Source organism: Camelus bactrianus, chromosome 5 (assembly GCF_048773025.1).
Source record: "Camelus bactrianus isolate YW-2024 breed Bactrian camel chromosome 5, ASM4877302v1, whole genome shotgun sequence".
In the NCBI taxonomy this organism is placed as follows: Eukaryota; Metazoa; Chordata; class Mammalia; order Artiodactyla; family Camelidae; genus Camelus; species Camelus bactrianus.
In genome coordinates this window covers 99,615,181-99,639,587 of record NC_133543.1, presented here as the reverse complement: position 1 = coordinate 99,639,587, position 24,407 = coordinate 99,615,181, and the positions used below count along the sequence as shown (strand labels likewise).

General features: G+C 44.1%; 3 protein-coding genes across 6 annotated transcripts in view; 1 reads left to right on the top strand and 2 right to left on the bottom strand.

The window, feature by feature from the left end:
- Nucleotides 1-24,407, bottom strand: part of LOC105063572 (UDP-glucuronosyltransferase 1A6) — a 75,010-nt gene that overhangs the window by 13,780 nt on the left and 36,823 nt on the right. Inside the window, exon 1 of one of the 4 annotated variants that reach the window (XM_074364521.1) lies at nucleotides 15,948-16,598. The exons of 2 other annotated variants lie outside the window; for them this stretch is intronic. In XM_074364521.1, the coding sequence (XP_074220622.1) occupies nucleotides 15,948-16,567 (620 nt within the window). In that variant the 5' untranslated portion in view covers nucleotides 16,568-16,598. Of the gene's footprint in view, nucleotides 1-15,721; nucleotides 16,599-24,407 lie in introns of those variants that run through there. One more of the 4 variants, XM_045511574.2, reaches the window with a different exon arrangement.
- LOC105063625 (UDP-glucuronosyltransferase 1A3-like) lies at nucleotides 245-24,407 on the bottom strand. Its single transcript, XM_074364522.1, has 3 exons — nucleotides 21,250-24,407; nucleotides 19,692-19,774; nucleotides 245-2,560 (listed from the first exon to the last, which is right to left on the bottom strand). Exons 1-2 carry the CDS (start codon nucleotides 22,093-22,095, stop codon nucleotides 19,742-19,744), a joined length of 879 nt encoding a protein of 292 aa, XP_074220623.1. The 5' UTR covers nucleotides 22,096-24,407; the 3' UTR covers nucleotides 245-2,560; nucleotides 19,692-19,741.
- LOC105063624 (dnaJ homolog subfamily B member 3) lies at nucleotides 4,826-6,158 on the top strand. Its single transcript, XM_045511577.2, has one exon. The coding sequence runs from the start codon at nucleotides 5,204-5,206 to the stop codon at nucleotides 5,918-5,920; it is 717 nt and encodes a 238-aa protein (XP_045367533.1). The 5' UTR covers nucleotides 4,826-5,203; the 3' UTR covers nucleotides 5,921-6,158.

The following is a 24,407-nucleotide window of genomic DNA, read 5'->3' as shown; positions in this document are numbered from 1 at the left end:
AGTGGCTGCACCAATTTACGTTCCCACCAACAGTGTAGGAGGGTTCCCTTTTCTTCACACCCTTCTCCACATTTATAATTTGTAGACTTTTTGATGACAGCCATTCTGACTATTGTGAGGTGATACTTCATTGTGGTTTTGATTTGCATTTCTCTAATAATTAGTGATGTTGAGCATCTTTTCATGTGCCTGTTGGCCCTCTGTATATCCTTTTTGGACAAATGTCTGTTTAGGTCTTCTGCCCATTTTTGAGTGAGCTGCTTTTGTTTTTTCAATATTGAGTTGTATGAGCTATCTATATTTTGAAATTAAGCCCTTGTTGGTTGCAGCGTTTGCAAATATTTTCTCCCAGTCTGTAGGTTGTCCTTCCATCTTGTTTGTGGTTTCCTTTGCTATGCAAAAGCTTATAAGTTCAATTAGGTCCCATTTGTTTATTTTTGCTTTTATTTCTTTTGTTTTGGGAGACTGACCTAAGAAAACACTGCTCTGATTTATGTTAGAGAATGTTTTGCCTATGTTTTTTTCTAGAAGTTTTACAGTATCATGTCTAATATTTCAGTCTTTAAGCCATTTTGAGTTTGTTTTTGTGCATGGTGTGAGGGAGGGGTCTAACTTCATTGATTTATACGCAGCTGTCCAGCTACCCCACTACCACTTTCTGGAGAGGCTGTCTTTTCTCCATTGTATATTCTTTCCTCCTTTGTTGAAGATTAATTAATTGTGTAGGTTTATTTCTAGGCTTTCTGTGTTGTTGCCTTGATCTATATGTCTGCTTTTGTGCCAACACCATACTGTTTTGATGAAATCACATTCTTGAGTAAACAGAAAAGGCAAAGCATCTCCAACACCTTTGAATCCATTAGATTAGTATTTCCATGGACCAAGAGAGTATTATCCAAGAGGAAAGGAGGCTTTGTGATAACAAAGCAGAACTCCTTTTCAGAAATGAAATTGAAAGCTGAATATGCCTTTCAGAAAGAAAAGAACATGACGTTGCAAGCAGCCTTTAAGTACGTCCTTCTCTGTAGCTCACTCAAGGTTCTGCCCAAGCAGCACATCGTGTTTTAAATCATTCATCCAGCTGGTATCTGTTGATCCCAGCACAGTGCAGGGCCTAGAGGCTCCAGCAGAGACCCCCAGAGATGTGGTCCCCACCCCTACCCCCAGCCCCCACCCCCGAATTCATGCTCCATCTAGAGAGACAGACTAACGATTCAAACAGGGAAACAGACACGTCAGAGGTTGTGTCTTAGCAGGCTAAGAAGGAAATGAATGCTGCCGGAACAGACAATGGCAGGGAAAGAGGCCAGCTACATTCCGTGGGCACAGAAGGCCTTTCTCAGGACAGGTCTGTACTCATTCAGGGAGACAGTGAGAGAACACTCTGTAAATAAGAAATCAAAATAATAGAAGCAATAAAAGTTAAACTGTACTCATCACACAGGCCCAAGGTCCAGGGGAAAGAAAACACTTTGGAGAATTCTGATGATTGGTTGAAGGCAAAGGGGGAAAGATGAACAAAAGCAATGAAGAAGAACACATATTTCTTGTGCATGCGCTCTGTGCCAGGCACGGAGCTAAGCACGTTACAGCATGGCTTAGTTACCCCTAGAATTAGGCTGTGAAGGCAAATGCTGTTATTGCCATTTACAAACAAAGGCACTGAGCTTCCCAGAGACACGTGATTTGCCAGAGGCCTGCTTTTATTAAGTGGCAGAGCTGAGACCCAGGCCCCAGGTGTTAGAGCCCAAAGGCCCTGCCTCTTACCCACAACTCCCTGCAGCTGCTAGCAGGGCCCAGACCACGGTGTTAAGGCTGAGAAGGAAATTTATAACCAGTCAGAAGTCAGAAGCACGGCTGTGATGCCCACAGTCATTACACGATAAACATAACCGGACGGCAGGCAGATGGCAGGACTTTGGGATTAAGGAGAATATACTCACAGAGCAATACTCAGCACAGGCCGGTGCTCCAAAGGGCAGGTGATGGGTCAGGGGCAAGTATGTTAGTTGCCAAAGAGAAATGCCTCTCCCCAGGAAAGGGCGAATCGGAGCACAGAACAGAGCACTTCACTCTTTCCTTTTGGGATAAATTGTTATTCTATACAATCCCAGGATGAAAGCAGAGAGCCCAATATTACAACCGCGGACATCACTGGCCACCCGTACTTGGGGATCTCTCTAGTCACGGAAAAACTGCTAATTTTAAAGCTTTGATGCCCTGTGGGGCATGTTCACAGGATCCCGTCTCATTCTGGTACTTAGAATTGGTACTTAGAGTCCCTTTTCCTGTTACCACCATCCTTCCTCCACTGACCTCCAGGCTTGTATTGGCTTATGCTTGGGGACACACATGTGCCCATGCTCACACTCATGCATTGTGAAGCTCCCCCTTCCCTTCCACACCCAGCCCCAAGCACCCCCCACTCCGTAGAACCCAGATCCTGGATCAGCAGAAAAGACTCATTGGTGTACACTTATCTGCCATGCTGAAATTCATAGTCCAGTTTAAGCATTAAGGGCAATGACTCTTCTGAAGTCTCGATGTCATGAGAGTTCATCTGCAGATCACACAGAGGAAAGGGGCTGTAAATACACACAATCACCACTGTAATGATTTTATGGCTTTCCTGTATCACTCAGAGTCTTAGAACTTTTTGAGGCCTCTGTGCACTCGGATGGTTTGGGGTCATGACTTTGCCCATGACCCATGACTAGGAACTGTTCTTTACCTGTATGAATAGTGGGCAACCCACATTCATTCTCAAGAATTATGACCAAACACCACTACTAAGCTCCTGTCTGGAACCTGAGCAGACCTGACACTCAAAATCCATTGCTAATTCCCCTCCTCACCAAATGGCCCTCCCGGCGCTGTGCTAGGAGCTGGGACCAGAAATCCAAGTTAGAGATGGTTCATGCCTGTCAAGAGGGCTCAGACAGACAAACAACCAAATACAGGGCAGGCAAGATGTGTTCTGGTCGAGGAGCATGCGTGGCCAAGGAAACACAGAGTAGGGCAGCAATGTGCTCTTGCTTTGGGGCCTGCTAAAGAGTGGGCTGTCTGCAAGATCATTCATGGGAACCCCCTGGAAGGTGATTCCTTCTAAAGCTGAAGTCAATAGCTAAGAAAACCACCACTCCACACACTCCTAGCTCCTTTGATGGGACTAGATTGGAGCTGCTTGTCACTAACGGGGCTATGTAAATAAGTCTGTTGCCTTCCAGATAATCAATGGGACCCTTCAGGGAGAAACAAAGCCATCTTCCTTAAATCTCCAGCATTTTGCTCTATTCTGCCTTGTATGCCTAGCAGATTGCCTACCTGTCTCTGCTACTAGACTGACACCCATTCTCACATTTTATTTATTTATTTATTTATTTATTTATTTATTTATTTATTTATTTATTTATTTATTTATTTATTTATAAAGCTGAAAGCAGAATTTCAGCTTTGGAACCACTCTGTCACTCAGGTGGCAGCCCACAGTTTTGCAGACAGTAAGACTCAGTAAATGTCTCTGTATGGAGGTGACACACCTTCTCCTGCTGCTGTAGGCCCCACATGCAAGCAAGCAAATGCTGAATCTAGACTATTCTACCACTGCTTCTCAAACCCAGCTCCCACAGTCCTGCTCCAGGGCCTCAGCCCCCAGTAACTGTAACCCCTACCTGTCCCTTTTGATTCCTTGCATCAGCTGCCCCCATATGGCCCTACACAACCTCTGCCCCTGAAATCTTGGTCAGCAGCTCCCTAGGGCCCAGGATGGAATTCAGACTCCACAGCCTTGCCGTCAGAACTCCCTAGAATGGACTCCTGCTCCCCTGGCCAAGCTCATTCCTCCTCTCTAGCCCTTCTGCTTGATCCCTCCCTCTGCCCTGCTCCTTCTAGCCATTTGGATCACTTAACTCTCCCAAAACACACCTTGTACTTTTCAATATTGCTTTGTTCACAATGCACTCTACCCCTGATCTGTTTATTGCGTGCGTAGCCTGTGCCAAGTCCAGGGCTTCAGTCTCTCAAGGTGATACAAAGTCAGCAGTTTGCTCTGGTGAAATGGCACACCCTTTTGGATCTACCGCCCTTTATGATGAAATGTTGAGTTCATTGGTTAATCATTTCCTCTTGGAACTAAGCGACCTTTATTGGTGTTGTTTCACCATTTATCAAAGCAAAGAATATAGTGTCAGGAAGAGAATAAGGAGGAAGTGAAGTCAGATGTCAAGAAATATCAAAAAGAAAATCACAGTTGTGATACAGCACTTTTAGTGGAAACAATCACTGTGCTCCAAGTTTACCCACACAGCACTATAAACATGGCCAGCAAATTTTAATCATTTTAATATACTAGACCAGGAGTTCACAGATTGTGGGCTAAGGCACGCTAGGAATCCCCAAGAGTTTTTCAGAGAATTTTGCAAAGTTGAAACTATTTCTGTAATAATGATATTTGGCTTTTTCCCTCCCATCTCACTAATGTGTACAGTGGAGTTTCCCAGTGGCTCCCTGACACGCAGTCCAGCACCATACTGAACGCAGAAACAGATGTAAAAGTCTAGCACTTCTATAAAGCCAGAAAGAGTTTTTTATGTAAAATAAGTTATTTTTCCATAAAAATATGATTTGTGTTAGCATGTGATGGGTTTATCATTATTAAATTGACTAATTAGCTTTTGATTGTTTGCACTTGTAATGAGGTAAGTACCGATAGACATAACCCATAAAAACAAAAGAGTCCTGAAGCCAAAAAAGTTGGAGAAATGCCGTCCTAGCATCATTCGAATGCTAGGACATTTGATGAACGATAAGGCTGTCCTTCAGCCCGGGGTCGGACTAAACTCAATCCCGTCACTACCTCAGGCCGGCGGGAAGCCTGGTGTAAAGACTACGCTCAGAAAATCATTCCCTAAGGCAGCCCGTCACAGCCCCTGTTTGGGGATCAGGGCTCAGCTGGGGCCCTGGTGGGCGGGGCTTGCGGTGGGCGGGGCCTCCGCGCCCGCGTGCAACACCACGGCACAGAGCGCCTCGCGGGGCGTGCACTCCGGGACGCGAGCGCTGCGTTCTGGGGCGCGGCCTCGGCCTGTGAGACGCCGGCTTCGTCACAAGGGGCGCCCCTTGCGGGCGGCACTTGGGCCCGCGCCCCGGGGCTGCCAGCCGCGCCGCTCCGAGCCCGTGGCCCGCGGGCTGCGCGCGGCCGCCCGGCATGGTGGACTACTACGAGGTGCTGGGCGTGCCCCGCCGGGCCTCGTCCGAGGCCATTAGGAAGGCCTACCGCAAGCTGGCGCTCAAGTGGCACCCGGACAAAAACCCCGAGAACAAGGAGGAGGCGGAGAGGAGATTCAAGCAAGTGGCCCAGGCTTACGAGGTGCTGTCAGACGCCAAGAAGAGGGACGTCTATGACCGATGCGGCGAGGCCGGGGTGGAGGGCGGCGGCGGCAGACCCTTCGAGGACCCCTTCGAGGACGTCTTCACCTTCCGCGACCCAGCCGACGTCTTCAGGGAGTTCTTCGGCGGCCGAGACCCATTTTCATTTGATTTCTTTGGAGACTCGCTTGAGAACATTTTAGGGTGTCGGAGGAGCTCCCGGGGAAGCAGATGCAGAGGATCCGCACCCCTTTCCTCCACTTTCAGTGGATTTCCAGCATTTGGAGGTAGTTTTTCTTCTTTTGATACAGGATTTACTTCCTTTGGTTCCGTGGGGAACGGGGGCGTTTCTTCCTTCTCCATGTCTTGCGGTAGTGGTGGGACGGGCAACTTCAAATCCGTGTCGACTTCCACCGAAATCATTAATGGCAAAAAAATCACCACCAAGAGAGTCGTTGAGAATGGCCAAGAAAGGGTAGAAGTGGAAGAAGACGGAGAGCTAAAGTCCCTGATAGTAAATGGCAAAGAGCAGTTGCTGCACATTGACATCAAGTGATTCCAGTCCACGTATAACTTAGAGCGCATTCTGAGGACTAGCAGGACATTCATTTTTTGAAGATTGCAAGTGAACTCTACTTTCAAAACAACTGTACTCAAGAATTTATAAACAGGTCACGCCAGCACCCTATTCATTGTTACTGTTGGGACCACACAAATAGGACCTCTGTTTTTCTTTAAAACTGTTGTAAATATCTGTATGCACTTTGCTATTTATTAAACATAACCCCAAGGCAGACAGTGATTATTTCATAGTACTGGGACAAACTGTGCACCGCAGCACCTTGAACCTTGCTTTTCCATTTTGTTTGAATTCGAGCCAAGGAGTTTGCTCTGAAGTTAACGTTGCCAAGATGAATCAGTTTACTTCAATTTTTTAGCATGTAGTAGGAGGAGATATGAATATATTAGTGCTCCTGACTTAACGGGTGGTTTTCAGTTCCACGTAAATGCTGGTGACATAGTAATAGTTGACAGTTTAGATGCAACCTTAAGCCTAGGCCTTTTAGAAGCAGGTAAACCTGGCAGAAGTGATATATTAGTTCTCTGTGGCTTCTGTAGCAGATTGCCACAAACTTGGTGGCTTGAAACAATGCATTATTTAGTCTCTTTAAGATCTGAAAATTAGAAGTCTGAAATCGCTTTCACTGGACTGAAGTCAGTGTTAGTGGGGAGCATGCTCCCTCCAAAGGCTTAGGCAAAATAGTGAGGTGAATCCCTCACAGTTATATGACTGGTTAATAGCATCCTTAGGACACTATTCAGATCACTTGACAGCAATTCGAAACAAAAGCAAACAAAAAAGCCCAGTGGCGGTGTTGACTCAAAAACTTAATGCAAATCTCATTGCTTGCCTGCATCCAAATTGGTTCTACAGCTATGATTGCTGGAAATGTCAAAAGCATTTCCACAAGGCTACACAAAACTATCCCATTGCCATTTGCAGGATGTTATCTCATTTCAAATTAGGTTGACAAAAGTCAAAAATATTGGAAAGCTTGGAATAGTGGAAAGTTTGGAATACTGTTTGAAACAGCGTAAATACGTCTCAAAGGGTAGCTTTCTGTTGGCACAGTTTATACCCTCAAAGAAGACCTTTTTGGGTCTGGTTACCTTGGGATAGTCCATCACAAAGTAAGCGCCATCCCCCTTGGTCATCTCCAAGGAAAGACTTGTGTAAGGCATGAGGGCCAAAAGACAACTGAACCCGACAGACTGGAAGTGCAACATGTGGCCTGAGTGCATTGTTAACAAACTAAGAATATGTGAGATTGAGTTTGGAAACCCTTTGGTCCCTTAAAGTCCAACCCCCATGGAATGACACACAGACAGTACACAGCAGGAACACAGGATTCAGCCACTCTCCCATGGGGACAGAGTCTTAAACCCATATCAAATAAACAGTCACTGAGGTACCTGGGCAGTGCTGCTTATGTGCTCCGTGCAAGAAGTATCACAATAAAACAGACTCCTGGGCCTTTTCATGTGCTTGCCAGGCAAGGGAACCCACACTGGTGAAGACATTCATAGTTGTTGAGGGAAGCAGGGAGAGAAGGGATGTTAGAAGTTTTGAGGTGATAGGAAGGAAGGTGCACAGTTTCATGGAGCTTATGCTAATTAAGAGTTGAAAATTACCACTCTGGTTAGGGCAGAATAAATGCACTTGAATTTCTACTGTTGGTTAAAATAAGTCCCCATTGTTCAGTGGTCAGGTAAGTTTTCAGTTGAATCCAGTAAGACTGACACACCAAGGTGGCCCAGAGGTCATGGGTCTTTAACAGCTCTGGGTAGTCATAATAGTTGAGGGCAAAGACAGCCTTCAGTTTTGATATATCCTGGATTAGTTCTGCTAAGTGGAAAAGTTTCCCTTTTACAGAAATAAAAGGCATTTTATTTAAAGAATTTTCAAAATTGAAAATCTTTTTTTAAATGTCTTGACTCAAAAAATAGCACTGCTCTGGGTCTGTATATCAGTCTTCCTTTGTTATGGAAAGGTTTGAATGGCCTTCAGAGTGGAAGAAAGGCATTTCCTCTGGTGCAAAAATGACCAGCTTAAGTTCCCAGCATTGGATTCCCTCCATGGGATCACTAGCACCTTCCCACAGACATAGCCAGGCAGAGAGAGCTGTGTTCCTGTGAGCACCAAGAGACCTGGAGACCTGTGGTCATCTCAGCAGAATCCAAACAGCCACTTTCCCTGTTGGAGCTTCGCACTTAATTGTTTTTATTTTAGCTTTTTTCACACAACTGAAAACATTTGGTACAGAGAATAACTCTCTTCCAGTAACCATTAGGGATCAATCTTGTTTCTCCTGCAATTCCACTCTTCTGTCTCCAAAAATGGAGAAAGTCCTTCCTCATCTTGGGAAGTCATTCACCTAAATGCTTACTTCTGAAGAAATTTTTAATTCTTTCTCATCCTATTGTCTCAGTAAACACAGATTCCTTTTATGTCCTCTTCTCCCGCTCTCTAAACCCTTTCTGTGTAATTTCAACTACCACCAGTCAGTATAATCAGCAGTCTCGTTTGCCTACACGCTGGGAAATAGTCAATGACCACATTAATGGAAAAGTCTATTCACCATCTTTAGCCTATGCAGCTGAATTTTGGACTTATTAGTAACTTAATAAAGCTCTTTCCTCTTATTAATATGCAACTTGTAATATACCCAATCAGAAAGAAACTTTTTGTTTTTTATTTGTTTTTTCCCAACTTAGTGGATGAGAATACTTGTGTAAGATCAGGAAGGGTGCTTCATTCAAGGTATCTATATTTGACAAAATTCAGATGAATTCTTTACTTTGGAAGTTTATGAAAACAAAATTATTTGTTGAAAATGAATATTCAGATCATGGGTGGGGGAGCCAGGAACTTGAAGGAAGCAAAAAAATGAATTATTTAAAATGCACATTGAAAGCAATAAAGTTCAGAATTGATAATGCAGAAAGAAAAATCAGTGACAGAAATATGCTTTTCCAGAAATCATCTCCCAGAATGCATCAGAAAAATAGAGAAGATAAAATTGGATAGGAATATGATAGCAACAGAGCTTGAAAAGTAGAAATCTATGAATGACAGATGTTCCCAAAAAAGAAACCAGAAGAAAAAGTTCAATAAGTTAGAGGAAAACTTTCAGTAAGATCTGGGCTTAACTTTAGGCTGACTCTGTATGGTAGGCAGAAAAATGGCCTTGCAAAGACGTTCACATTCTAATCCCTGGAACCTCTGACTGTGTTGCCTTACATGGCAGAGGGACTCTGTAGATATGATTAAGGGTCTTGAAATGGGAGATTACCTTGGATTATCGGGATAGGCTCAGTGTAACCACAGGGATCCTCACAAATCAAAGAGGGAGGAAAGACAGAGATTTAAAGATGCTGTACTGCATTTACATGGAAATGGAAAAGTGCCAGAGACTTCCCAACTTAACAAAAAAAAAATTGTTTGGAAAAAGGAAACACTTATGTAAAAAGAATGAGCTGATACTAAAGGGAAGGAATAAAATCAAGCAATTATATTGTATGAATGGATAGAATTCTTACATCAAAAAAAAATGAGTTTGGATGGAATTTTTTAAGTGTTATTTAAAGAAAATTTAAGGAAACATTTTAATAAAGTTTTCTTTTTAAGTTGAAAGAGATAGATGTCACATATATGGTCAAGTTATATTTGGCAAGGGTGCAGACTATTCAATAGGGACAGTCTTTTCGACAAATGGTACTGGGAAAACTGGATATCTGAATGCAAAAAAAAAAAATGAAGTTGGCCTCTTAAGAACACCATATACAAAAATTAACTCAAAATGGATCAAAGACCTAAATATAAGACTTAAACTATAAAGCTCCTAGAAGAAAACATAGGATAGAGCTTCACAACATTGAATTTGGCAAATATTTCTTGAAAATTACACAAAATTTATTCATGGGTAATGAATAAATAGACAAATTGGACTTCATGAAAAATACGTGCATCAAAAGACATTATCAACAGATTAAAAAGGCAAACCATAGAATGGGAAGAAATATTTGCAAACCTTATAAGAGATTAATATCCAGAATATATAGAGAACTAAAACTCAACAACAAAAAGACCTGATTCAAAAATTGGCAAAGGACTTAGACATTTCCCCAAAGAAGATATACAAATGATCAATAAGCACGTGAAAAGATGCTCAATATCACTGATCATTAGGGAAATGCAAATCAAAACTACAGTGAAATGTCACCTCACACCTATTAGGATGGCTGTCATCGAAAACAGAGCAAAACAAGTGTTGGACAGGATGTGGAGAAATTGAAACCCCTGTGTACTGTTGGTGGAAATGTAAAATGGTGCAGTGCATTCCATTCTGTGGAAAACAGAATGGCAGTTCCTCAAAAAACTGAAAATACAATTACCAGATGATCCAGCTATTCCACTTCTGGGTATATACCCCCCAAAAAATGAAAACAGGGCCTTGAAGAAATATTTGTACACCCATGTTCATAGCAGCATTATTCACAAGTGCCAGAAAGTGAAAGCAACCTATGTCCGTTAACAGATGAATAGATAAGCAAACTGTATATCCATTGACGGATGAATAGATAAGCAAACTGTTGTCTATACAATGGGATATTATTTGATCTTAAAAAAGAAAGGAAATTTTGACATATAAAACAACATGAAGGAAGCTAAAGGACATGATGTTAAGTGAAATAAATCAAGATCAAAAAGACAAATACTGTATGATTCCACTTACATGAGGCACCTAGAGTAGTCAAATGCTTAGAGACAGAAAATAAAATGGTGGTTACCAGGGACTAGGGAGTAGGGGAAGTGAGGATGTGTTGTTTAAGGGGTATAGAGTTTCAGTTTTTGAAGATGAGTTCTGGAGATAGGTTGCACAACAATGTGAGTATAATTAAGGCTACTAAACTACACTTAGCTGCACAACCATGTGAGTGTAATTAAGGCTACTAAACTACACTTAAAAATGGTTAAGATGGTAAAAGAATGTTTACCAAGAACATTTTTAAAAGGCAAATTTTATGAAGAAAATACAGCAGTCATATACCTATATGCCCTAGTTGAGCAGCTATATGTTTAAAGTAAAAATTATTAAAAATTCCAAATGTAAATTGGGCAAAATTCAGTTAAATGGGGAAATATTTTAAGACATCATTTTCAGAATTGTGCATATTGAAGTTTTTTTAATTGATAATATACATTTTAGGTGTATGTATATATGGAATATTTACAAACGTTGATCATATGCTATCTGATATAGTAGCCACTAGCTACACATGACTTGAAATGTGGATAGTCCAAATTGATACATGTTGAAAGTGTAAAGTACATATCAGATTTTGAAGGCTTAGTATAAAAGAAAAAATATGAAATACTTCATTAATAATTTTATATTGGGGGGAGTGATCAAGATGGAGGAATTAGAAGACCCTGAGCTCACCTCCTCCCATGGGCACACCAATATTATCACAATTTACAGAGAAAATATTAATGAGAAAAACTTGAAAACTAGCATAAAAGTTCTTCTACAACCTATAAAGAAGGAAGCACAACAAGCTGTGTAGGAGAGGTGGAGACGTGGTATAATCAAGGCCCACACCTCTAGGTGGACAACCCACAGATGAGAGGATAACTACAATTGCAGAGATTCTCCCTAAGGAGCTAGGGGTCTGAGCTCCATATTTGGCTTCCCAGCCCAGGGTCCTGCACCAGGAAGAAGAGGTCCCAGAACATTTGGCTTTGAAGGCCAGTGGGGCTTGCTTTCAAGAAAGCCAGAGGGCTGTAGGAAATAAAGACTCCACTCTTAAAAGGTGCACACAAGATCTCACACACACTGGGACCCCAGGCAGAGCAATAATCTGAAAAGAGCCTGAGTCAGACCCACCTGCTGATCTTGGAGAATCTCCCACAGAAGCAGGAGGCAACTAGAGATCATCTTGGTGATACAGTCAGTGGCGGCAGCCATTTTGGAGAGCTCTGTTCCACCACGATGACACTGGTGCTGGCAAGTGCCATTTTGGAATCCTGCCTCTAGCTTACTAGTGCCAGGACCCAGCCCCACCCTGTAGGAACCAGTACTAAGACACCTGGGGCCAAGCAGCTAGCTGAGTGGGGACACAGACCACCCACCAGCAGGCCAGCTTCCTTAGAACTCCCTGAACTCCCACCACACGGGGCCTGGTCCCAGCCACCAGACCTGGCCCTGTCCATCAGATGGCCCAGGACCCGGACCCACCTACCAGCGCACCAGCGCTAGCCCAGAGACCCCCTGGACATTGGCCCTACTTTCCAAAAGGCTGACACCAGCTCCAGGATCCCTAGGCCCTGCAGCCAGAGACTCCAGGACCCAGCCCTACCTACCAGGAAGCCAGCATTAGCCCCAAGACCAAGCCCACCCACAAGCAGGCTGGCACCAGCACCAGGATCCCCTGGGTCCTGGCCCCATGCACCAGCAAGCCATCACCAGCTTCGGGAAACCTCAGACCCCACAGGTAACCCGTAAGTTTATCAGCTAACTTTTCAGCAGAAACTCTGCAGGTCAGAAGGGAGTGGCACAATATATTCAAAGTGATGAAAGGGGAAAACCTACAACCAAGAGTGCTCTACTCTGCAAGGCTTTCATTTGATTCAAAGGAGAGATTAAAAGCCTCACAGACAAGCAAAAGCTTAGAGTTCACTACCATGAAACTAGCTTTACAAGAAATGTCAAAGGGAGTTCTCTAAGTGAAAAGTAAAGGCTGCAACTAGAAATGCGAAAATGAGGAAAGGAAAAATTTCATTGGTAAAAGCAAATATACAGTAAAAGTATATCAACCAGGCATAAACCTAGCAGGAAGTTTAAAAAACAAAGTAGTAAAATTATGTATATCCACAATAAGTAGTTGAGGGCTACACAAAACAAAAAGATGTGAAATATGATGTCAAAAACAATAAACGTGGGGGGAGAGTAAAAATTCAGGGTTGTTAAAATGCATTTGAACTAGAAATTGACAACTTAAAATAATAATATAATGATAGATAGAGAAATAGATTGCTATATATAGACCTCATGGTAACCACAAACTAAAAATCTATAAATCATACAAAAAAAGAGAAAGGAACCCAAAAGTAACTCCAAAGATAGTCATCAAATCACTAGGGAAGAGAGCAAAAGAAGAAGGAACAACAACAACAACAAAAAGAACTACAAAAACAACCCCAAAACAATGAACAAAATGGCAATAAGTACATACCCATCAATAATTATTTTAAATATAAATAGACTAAATGCTTCAATAAAAAGACACAGGGTGGCTGAACTCATATACAAACAAGACCCATAATATATGCTACCTACAAGAGACCCACGTCAGATCTAAAGACACACAGAGACTGAAAGTGAAAGGATGGGAAAAGATATAAGATGCAAATGGGAAAGCTGGGGTAGCAATACTTACATCAGACAAAATAGACTTTAAAGCAAAGACTAAAATAGGAGACAAAGAAGGACACTACCTAATGATCAAGGGATCAATTCTACAAGAGGATATGACCATTGTAAATATATATGCCCCCAAATACCAAAAGCAAATATCAACAGACATAAAAGGAGAGGTTGACAGTAAACAACAATACTAGGATATGTTAAAAAAAACCCACATACATCAATAAACACATCATTTGGACAGAAAATCATTAAGGAAATACTGGCCTTAAACGAACATTAGACCAGTTAGACCTAGTAGATATACATAGAACATTCCATCCAAAGGCAACAGAATACGCATTATTTTCAAGTGCACATGAGACGTTTCTAGGAAGGATCACATGTTAGGCTACAGAAGAAGTCTCAGTAAACTTAAGACTGAAATCATATCAAGCACCTTTTACAACCACAATGAAAGCAGAAATCAACTACAAGGAAACAGCTGCAGAAAACACACACACGCACACAGAGGCTAAACAATATGCCACTAAACAACTAGTGGGTCACTGAAGAAATCAAAGAGGAAATTTTAAAAATACCTGGAGACAAATGAAAATGAAAACACAATGATCCAAAATATACTGGACACAGCAAAAGTAGTTCTAAAGGGGAAGTTTATAACAATATAAGCCTACCTTAAGAATAAGGTAATCTCAGTAAGATTACCTTATAAGAAAAATCTCAAATTAACAACCTAAACTTACACCTAAAGCAACTAAAACAAACAAAAAAAAAGAACAAACCCCCAAAGTTAGTATGAGGAAATAACTAATAAAGGTAAAAGCAAAAATTAAAAAGATCAATGAAACTAAGAACTGATTCTTTGAAAAGATAAACAAAATTGATAAATCTTTAGCCAGACTCATCAAGAAAAAGACAGGGCTCAAATCAATCAAGTCAGAAATAAAAAGGAAGAAGCCACAACCAACACTACAAAAATATGAAGAACCATAAGAGATTATTGTGAATACTTATATGCCAGTAAAAGGAACAACTTAGAACACATGGACAAGCTCCTAGAAATGCACACTCTCCTAAGACTGAACCAGCAAGAAACAGAGTATGAACAGACCAATTACCAGTTACGAAATTGAATCAGCAATAAAATGACTCTCAAGAAATAAACATCCAGGACCAGAAGGCTTCACAGGTAAATTCTACCAAACATTTAGAGAAGACTTAACATCTGACCACCTCAAACTATTCCAAAAATGGCAGAGGAGGAAATGCTTCTGAACTCATACTGGAAGGCCAACATCACCCTGATAACAAAACCAGACAAAGATATCACACAACTACACAAAAAATGACAGGCCAATGTTGCTGAGTTACATTGATGCAAAAATTCTCAACAACATATTAACAAACCAAACTCAGCAATACATTAAAAGGATCATACACCACGATCCAGTACGATTTATCCCAAGGATGCAAAAATGGTACAATATCTACAAATCAATCACCCTATTAAAAAATTGAAGATTAAAAGTCATATGATCATCTCAATAGATGTGAGAAAAGCTTTTAACAAAATGAAACATCCATTTATGACAAAACTCTCCACAAAGCGGGTACAGAGGTAAAATGCCTTAACTTACTTAAACACATACATGACAAGCCCAGAGCTAGCATCACACTGAATGGTGAAAAGCTGAAAGCATTTCCTCTAAGACCAGGCACAAGACAAGAATGCCCACTCTTGTCACTTTTATTCAAAATAATACTGTAAGCCTTACCCACAAAAAGAAAAAAAAGTACCAAAATTGGAAAAGAAGTAATAAAATGATCACTCTTTAGAGATAATAAGATACTTACTTTACATAGAAAATCCTAAAGGTGCCACAAAAAAGAACTAGAACACATCAGTGAATTCAGTAAGTTGAGGTTACAAATTTATTCTGCAGAAACCAGTTGCATTTCTATATACACTGACAATGAACTACCAGAAAGAGAAATTAAGGAAACAATTCTGTTTTCAGTATGGATGGTTCACAGCTCAAGTTCTCTGCTCCTGCTCAGCTGGAGAAAACTGCACAACCACGACGTGGTGCCTTTACCAAAGGGCAGTCTGGGTTGAATCACACCATTGCTTCCCAAACCTATTACAGACCCTCACCCCTTCCTGTCACTCCTCTCAAAGACCATCACAAGCCTTCACCACACTACTGGAGACTCTTTAACGATTTAGCTCACCCAGGACTGTTAGCAAGAGACTGAGAGGTAGAAATATTTAGAAAGATCAGTAGATAAATAAGTACCTGAATATAAGTTCTTCTTTAAATGGGTCGCACTTGGAACATGGACGGAATAAAAGCACCAATACAGACCTGAGATAGTGGTTTCCTGTTGGCACAGTTTATACCCCCAATGAAGACCATGTTGGGCATGACTGGCCGGGGGTAATCCATCACAAAGTCTCCTCTGAACAGCCACACGGACGCAGAGCTAAAAACTTCCACCAGCGACACCTCTCTCTGAAGAAGCTCGGACGCCATCCGTTGGTAAGGAGTGTAAGATGCGTGGCAAATGTACTTCAGGGCCAGAGGGTACAGCATGTTCTTGACCCTCTGAAGGAATGTCATGTGGTCTGAATTCCTTGTTAACAGCCTAGGAACGTACGAGAAAGGGTTTGGGCACGCTGTGCCCTCAACATCGAAGTCACACGGAATGCCACGCAAAAAAAACACCGCAGGAAGGGACAGGTACTTGGCCAGCACTGCCCCGCAGGGGTAAACAGGGTCAGTTAACACCACATCAAAGGAACTGGCATTCAGGCGCCTGATCAGATCCTTGTGAGACAGCAGCGCCTCGCAAGACCTTTGAAAGATTAAAGACGCATTTTTCAAGCCTACCATCGTATTCCAAAACATCTTTAGAAAATTTACTCTTTCAAATAGCACATGCACTTGGCCCATCATGACATAATCAAATTCGTCCTGCGTGTTCGGAGTAGCGTAGGTTTCCGTGGTGAAGAAGTCCTCTGGCTTGACGTGCATGTTCACCTCTGGAGAAAGGACGACTGCGTGGTGGCCCCTGGCGTGGAGCTCCCGCACGGCCTCCCGCATGCTGAGCCAGTGGCTGCCCTCCATGGGGACCACCAGCACCTTCCCGCCCTCGGCCCAGGGCCCGGCGCACAGGCACAGCAGCAGTCCAGCCAGCACCTGGGGTCCCATGGCCGCGGTGGCCCGAGCCAGAAGCAACTGACTGCGGGGCAGGCTGTGCCTCCTACATTTGTTCCGCCATCCTTATCTTATCTCTCAGCCATTTCAACAAAATGGCATGTAATTGGAGGCAAGTCCCCTCCTTACGTTAATCATTAGAGAATAAATCTCTCCCTGTCTTTCACCATTTTACTTTCTCCCAGATAAAGACCAACCCCTCTTACCTTGGGAAAACTCATCTGACTCTGCTGCTCCCTCTGGGGGGATGCATTCCAGTTCACTCTCTTGTTTTTCATCCAGTTCCCAAAGTGAGGCTGTGGACGCCCGTTTCCTTGGATCCTCTCCTATTTCTCTGTGAACCGTATTCTGTGAAGTCGACTCTGAGATTTGAGGAGTCACCTAAGGCCTCATCTCGAAACACAACCTCTCTGCTGCAGGTGACGCTATCTGGAGCCCTTAAATCTCTTTCCCACCGTCATGGGGAACACAGAGCACATCCAGGAAAACAGGCATTTCTAAGACAGCTTTCTGTCCATGGGGACCGGACGCTGGCTGCCCATCTCATTCCTGTTCCACCCCAGGATGCCTCTCGTGACTCTTCAAGGAGAGACTACTTGAAGCAGCTCTCAGACATGGAAGTATCTGCAGCGATCCTTGACGAAGACAACAGAAGGGTTGGTTGAGATTCTGTATCTGCCTCGTGGAATAAGAGTTACCGTTATCTCAAGCGTCCACGAGCAAGACCACCCTTAGCAGTGACACGGGGGGTCAGAGAACGCCATCCGCCAGGGCCTGCTCACCACGGGACAGGAGGGAGCCGTCCCCTGGCCTCGGATCAGGCTGTCTTAATTCTTCTCCTGATTGTTGGAGGTACAATTCTTCCACTACTCTGTTTGGGCCCTGGGGTGTGCATTAATTCGGACCTTTTTTGCATCTCGTAGTTTATGTGCAAATTTTTCTCCAAGGTCACTTGCAGCCCTAAGTCCAGGTGAGGACAGATTCCTCCAGAACAGGAGGCGTACATAACATGGGGTCCCCTGTGCAACTGCTTGGATTGCAAGCCCACGAGCCCGGCCCTGCCCCGGGGAGTGACGCCACGCGTGCTCAGTACACCTGGACATCTCCTTGTCCTCTCTGCCCTGGGGATGTGGCCAGAGGGCTCCTTGGGCTGCCCAGGCTTCCCTCGCCCTGAGCAAGCTCTTCTGCATCCTGGCGCTCCCCATAGCCACAACAAGTGCCAGGCCACGTGCTGGAGAGGCTTAGGGTTCCCTAGAGGAGTAAGAGATGCCCAGTCAGGAACTACACTCATAACAGATTCCAGCACCGAGCAAACACGTGCCCAACACGATGCTTCCTGGGTCACATGAGCTGCCACTGGGCAGGGAGCACCTGGCTTATCCATCCTTGTAGGCTGTGAGTCCAGGGTCCCAGTGTTCTTACTTCCCCTCCAACAGCCACATCTGTGCTCTCTTTTACGGAATCTTATTTCCATCCCAGCCTCACAACTGCACCTTTGCCCCAAGGTCATTTTCTGACCTCTGCTCCCCGCTTACAGCTGTCATTTCTGTTCCCCATTCACTGCTACTGACAGCCACGCAGAATCCCGTGTGCATGTGGGATCGAGGCTGCTCGTGTCCCACGTTCCGTGTGCAAAGGCATGAGAGTGAGCAGAGCAGGGCGCGGGGAAGGCGGAACTCCAAGTGTGCTGTTGCCGCTGCAGCTGCGTGACTGTCCTCAGTAACAGGAGCTGCTGTTCAGGTCCCCAGCCACCCCCGCCTCTAGTGGCACCGTGTCTGGTGGCAGAGCTGCTAGTTAACCAAGCTGGATCCCCTTGGACCTGCTGAGGACTCAGCAGTCCCGGGACGCGTCCTGCTCTGACTGCAGTGGACCCTGGGGGAGACTCTCTGGGGCAACATTTCACTTTAACTTTGTATCTGTATGAGCTGATGGATGTTCACTCAGTTTACCGCGGTAATCGCATCACGGGATAGGGAAGTCATGTCCTTCTGCTGTGCACCTTGAACTTGGACAGTGCTGCATGTCAACTGTATCTCAAGAAATTGAGGGGGGGGATGGCAACAAGCTCCTGAAAAAAATTTTGTATTCCGTGTATGTTTAAACAATAATGTTTTTGATATATTTGATTGAATAAAATATAGATTAAAAAATAATTTACTACCTTGGGTTTTTTTTTCAACATGCCTTTAAAAAGCTCTCAGTTACATACATGGCTTGCACTATAATTCTATTGGATGATTCTATGCTAGACCAGAATAAAATCTAGTAAGAAATTTTTTTAATCAGTGACTTCAAAAGAAACCATTCCCTAATTATAGTCCAAAATAATTAGAAGAAAAAGAACATAGCCACAGTATAACTTAACTAGATAGGAATTATAAAACAGACTTGTTTTTTAAAAAAAAATCAATAGCCATTGATTCAAAGAAGAAATCAAAAACAGAAATTAATGTGAACAAAGAGAAAATGATAACAATTTGTACCAAAACCTAGAGATCTAGAACATGTTTTATGTATGACTTTCAGTTCTTCATTATTTTTATAAGGACTTAAGATTTACCTAAGGAAATGAGAAAAGCAACTATAAAATGAACCAAAGGCAGGAAGGATGATATCATTCATTTAAAAATAAGCTGCAATCAGTGGAAGAGAAAACAGCAATAGTAAACAGAATAAGCAAATCCTAGAGTTTTTTGTTTTTTTTTTTTTGAGAAGACCAATAAGATAATGCAACCCATCCTAAATCTTAAGAAGGAAAAGGAACACACATATAAAAGATTTAGACTTCAATCTTTCATATTTTGAGAACAATTTCCATAAACATTTAAAGGAGTGATATATAAGGGTAAACAAAACAAAATAAATAAAAGTGACAAAATTCAAAGTAAAAGACCATTTAGTGGAACAAACATGACAACGGTGTGCTTAACCTGTTATGATACTTGAGGATTTCAATGTAAATGATCTGTCGTGTAACAAATAATTGGCACAAACCTATCTAAATGCCTCCAGATGACATACCTTGTCCTGCTCGGCATCTTCTAAATCACGAAAATGGATCATATTTATTGTGTGCTCAGTGTGGCAATACTAAGGCCAGAATGCTTAGGTCACTCACCCAAGGTCATGCAGCTAGAAAAATGGGAGTGAAGACTTGAACCAATGCAGTCAAACTCCATACAATATATTCCCATTGGAAAACTAGAAGGAAAACAGCGGCAATAATTTTTAAATGCCTTCCGACTTTTCACTTTTTACAAATCTAACGGATACATACAGATTGTGTAACGGGACAAATGCACCACTTCAAGGAAGAAGAAAACCAAGTAGGTCAGATCCTTTGCAGGAAGAGGGCAGCGCTCAAGCGGTAGATCGTACGCTTAGCGTGCGCAAGGGGCTGGGTACAGTCTTCAGTGCCTCCCTATTAAAAAATTAAATGAATAAACCTAATTACCTCCCCCCACCAACACAAACTAAACAGAAACACAGACCAAAAAATAAACACACAAAAAAATTGATTATCTGTGTTGTGAGCAAAAAAGGAAAATGAAGTCGGTGTTCTTGAAAATAATATATACATTAATAAACAGAGCTACGACAGTAAAAATACAAAACCTAGAAGACATTTAAAGCCATAGCAGTTAAGATCAATTCAATGACTATGGCATAAACGGGCAAAATACATGGCTAACTCGGTAGATTAAGAAGCAAATCCAGCCCCCTAGAGTCCTATTTCAATTGAACCCAAACATCCGGGGTTTTGTAAGATGCCTCTGGAATGATCAGGAAAGCCCTGTTACCGCCACGGAAACCTGGGGTGGGGTGTGGCGGGATAGGTCTGGTGATGCGGTCGACCCTGCCTAACAAACCCTTCCCTTTGAGACTCCTTTCTCAGCATCCCTACCCCCACCTTCATTACATTTATAGCCTCAGTTTTATCTCCTCCCTAGCTCTGCCCACCATCCTTAATGACTTCAGTGTCCCAAGCAGAAGACATGCAGTCCAATTCTGGTACATCCCCACATCACACACCAGACACCAACTCTCGGGCAGAAGACACCTCGTCAGCACGGTTCCATCTCTCAAAAGTTGGACTCGGTGATCTCTTGCTCCGATCACAGGAACCCCGTCTTCTCTCTCCACCATTGTGTCACTCCCATTTAGTTTATTAGACCTCTCTGAAACCTCTGCCTCCTTTGGGTGTTTAGGTCTCCTGTGACCACACCTCAGTCCCTTCCAACACTACACCACTAAGAACTATCGTGTCAACAAACGCAATTTGCTAGTTCTTAAATCCTGCTACTGAACACCATGAAGCAAAAACCCCGGTGGATGAGTTCACGGCTCAAGTTCTCTGCTCCTGCTCAGCTGGAGAAAACTGCACAACCACGACGTGGTGCCTTTACCAAAGGGCAGTCTGGGTTGAATCACACCATTGCTTCCCAAACCTATTACAGACCCTCACCCCTTCCTGTCACTCCTCTCAAAGACCATCACAAGCCTTCACCACACTACTGGAGACTCTTTAACGATTTAGCTCACCCAGGACTGTTAGCAAGAGACTGAGAGGTAGAAATATTTAGAAAGATCAGTAGATAAATAAGTACCTGAATATAAGTTCTTCTTTAAATGGGTCGCACTTGGAACATGGACGGAATAAAAGCACCAATACAGACCTGAGATAGTGGTTTCCTGTTGGCACAGTTTATACCCCCAATGAAGACCATGTTGGGCATGACTGGCCGGGGGTAATCCATCACAAAGTCTCCTCTGAACAGCCACACGGACGCAGAGCTAAAAACTTCCACCAGCGACACCTCTCTCTGAAGAAGCTCGGACGCCATCCGTTGGTAAGGAGTGTAAGATGCGTGGCAAATGTACTTCAGGGCCAGAGGGTACAGCATGTTCTTGACCCTCTGAAGGAATGTCATGTGGTCTGAATTCCTTGTTAACAGCCTAGGAACGTACGAGAAAGGGTTTGGGCACGCTGTGCCCTCAACATCGAAGTCACACGGAATGCCACGCAAAAAAAACACCGCAGGAAGGGACAGGTACTTGGCCAGCACTGCCCCGCAGGGGTAAACAGGGTCAGTTAACACCACATCAAAGGAACTGGCATTCAGGCGCCTGATCAGATCCTTGTGAGACAGCAGCGCCTCGCAAGACCTTTGAAAGATTAAAGACGCATTTTTCAAGCCTACCATCGTATTCCAAAACATCTTTAGAAAATTTACTCTTTCAAATAGCACATGCACTTGGCCCATCATGACATAATCAAATTCGTCCTGCGTGTTCGGAGTAGCGTAGGTTTCCGTGGTGAAGAAGTCCTCTGGCTTGACGTGCATGTTCACCTCTGGAGAAAGGACGACTGCGTGGTGGCCCCTGGCGTGGAGCTCCCGCACGGCCTCCCGCATGCTGAGCCAGTGGCTGCCCTCCATGGGGACCACCAGCACCTTCCCGCCCTCGGCCCAGGGCCCGGCGCACAGGCACAGCAGCAGTCCAGCCAGCACCTGGGGTCCCATGGCCGCGGTGGCCCGAGCCAGAAGCAACTGACTGCGGGGCAGGCTGTGCCTCCTACAGTGGTTTCCACTGTCTTTATCTTATCTCCCAGCCACGCAAGCAAAATGGCATGTAATTGGAGGCAAGTCCCCTCCTTACATTAATCATTACAGAATAAATCTATCCCTGTCTTTCAACATTTCTACCTTCTCCCAGCTAAAGACCAATCTCTCTTATCTCCAAAACAACTCATCTGACTCTGCTGCTCCCTCTGGGGGGGTGCATTCCAGTTCACTCTCTTGTTTTTCATCCAGTTCCCAAAGTGAGGCTGTGGACGCCCGTTTCCTTGGATCCTCTCCTGTTTCTCTGTGAACCATGCTCTGTGAAGGTGACACTGAGGTATGAGGAGACACCTCAGCCTTCGTCCCCATCCAGAACCTCTCTGCTGCAGGTGACCCTACTGGAAGCTCTTAAAACTCTTTCCCGCCATCATGGGGAACATGGAGCACATCCAGGAAATCAGACAGTATTGCTAAGACAGCTTTCTCTCAATGGAGACAACACTGGCTGTCTGTCTCATTCCTGTCCCACCCCAGGACGCCTTTCCTAGTGTGCACAGAGGAGTCTACTTGAAGCTGCTGTCAGATAAGGAACTATCTTTAGGGATCCTTGATGAAGACAACAGAAGTGTTGGTTGACATTCTATATCTGCCTCATGGAATAAGAGTTGCCATCATCTCAAGCATCAATGGGTAAGACCCCCCTTAGCAATGACATGGGAGGTCAGATCACTGTCCCCCAGGGCTGCTCGCCATGGGACCGAAGGGAGCCGTTCCCTGGTCTCAGATCAGGCTCCCTGAATTCTTCTCCTGACTGTTGGAGGCTCAAGTCTTCTGCTACTCTGTTTAGGGCCTGGGGTGTCCATTAATCTGGACCTTTATTGCATCTCGTAGTTTATGTGCAAATTTTTCTCCAAGGTCACTTGCAGCCCTAAGTCCTGGTGAGGACAGATTCCTCCAGCACAGGAGGCGTACATAATGTGGGGTCCCCTGCGCAACTCTTGATTCACATGCCCACGAGTCCAGCCCCGCCCCAGGGAGTGACGCCACGCGTGCTCAGTACATCTGAACATCTCCTTGTCCTTTCTGCCCTGGGGATGCGGCCAGAGGGCTCCTTGGGCTGCCCAGGCTTCCCTCGCCCTGAGCAAGCTCTTCTGCATCCTGGCGCTCCCCATAGCCACAACAAGTGCCAGGCCACGTGCTGGAGAGGCTGAGGGTTCCCTTTGGGAGTAAGTGACCCCCACTAGGGAACTTCACTGATAACGGAATCCAGCACCGAGCAAACACGTGCCCAACACGATGCTTCCTGGGTCACATGAGCTGCCACTGGGCAGGGAGCACCTGGCTTATCCATCCTTGTAGGCTGTGAGTCCAGGGTCCCAGTGTTCTTACTTCCCCTCCAACAGCCACATCTGTGCTCTCTTTTACGGAATCTTATTTCCATCCCAGCCTCACAACTGCACCTTTGCCCCAAGGTCATTTTCTGACCTCTGCTCCCCGCTTACAGCTGTCATTTCTGTTCCCCATTCACTGCTACTGACAGCCACGCAGAATCCCGTGTGCATGTGGGATCGAGGCTGCTCGTGTCCCACGTTCCGTGTGCAAAGGCATGAGAGTGAGCAGAGCAGGGCGCGGGGAAGGCGGAACTCCAAGTGTGCTGTTGCCGCTGCAGCTGCGTGACTGTCCTCAGTAACAGGAGCTGCTGTTCGGGTCCCCAGCCACCCCCGCCTCTAGTGGCACCGTGTCTGGTGGCAGAGCTGCTAGTTAACCAAGCTGGATCCCCTTGGACCTGCTGAGGACTCAGCAGTCCTGGGACGTGTCCTGCTCTGACTGCAGTGGACCCTGGGGGAGACTCTCTGGGGCAACATTTCACTTTAACTTTGTATCTGTACGAGCTGATGGATGTTCACTCAGTTTACCGCGGTAATCGCATCACGGGATAGGGAAGTCATGTCCTTCTGCTGTACACCTTGAACTTGGACAGTGCTGCATGTCAACTGTATCTCAAGAAATTGAGGGGGGGGGATGGCAACAAGCTCCTGAAAAAAATTTTGTATTCCGTGTAGTTTAAAGAATAATGTTTTTGATATATTTGATTGAATAAAATATTGATTAAAAATAATTTACTCCTACCTGGGTTTTTTTCCAACATGCCTACTAAAAAGCTCTCAGTTACATACATGGCTCACACTATAGTTCTATTGGATGATTCTATGCTAGACCAGAATAAAATCTAGTAAGAAATTTTTTTAATCAGTGACTTCACAAGAAACATT

What these genes read in the sequence shown, in the direction of transcription:
- LOC105063625 (XM_074364522.1), bottom strand. Translation starts at nt 22,095, where the DNA reads ATGGGACCCCAGGTGCTGGCTGGACTGCTGCTGTGCCTGTGCGCCGGG. An exon ending in ACAGGAAACCACTATCTCAG is followed by an intron (nt 19,775 to 21,249) that starts GTCTGTATTGGT and finishes TTTTCCTTCTAG; the next exon opens with TTTTCCAATGGGAATATATT.
- LOC105063624 (XM_045511577.2), top strand. Translation starts at nt 5,204, where the DNA reads ATGGTGGACTACTACGAGGTGCTGGGCGTGCCCCGCCGGGCCTCGTCC.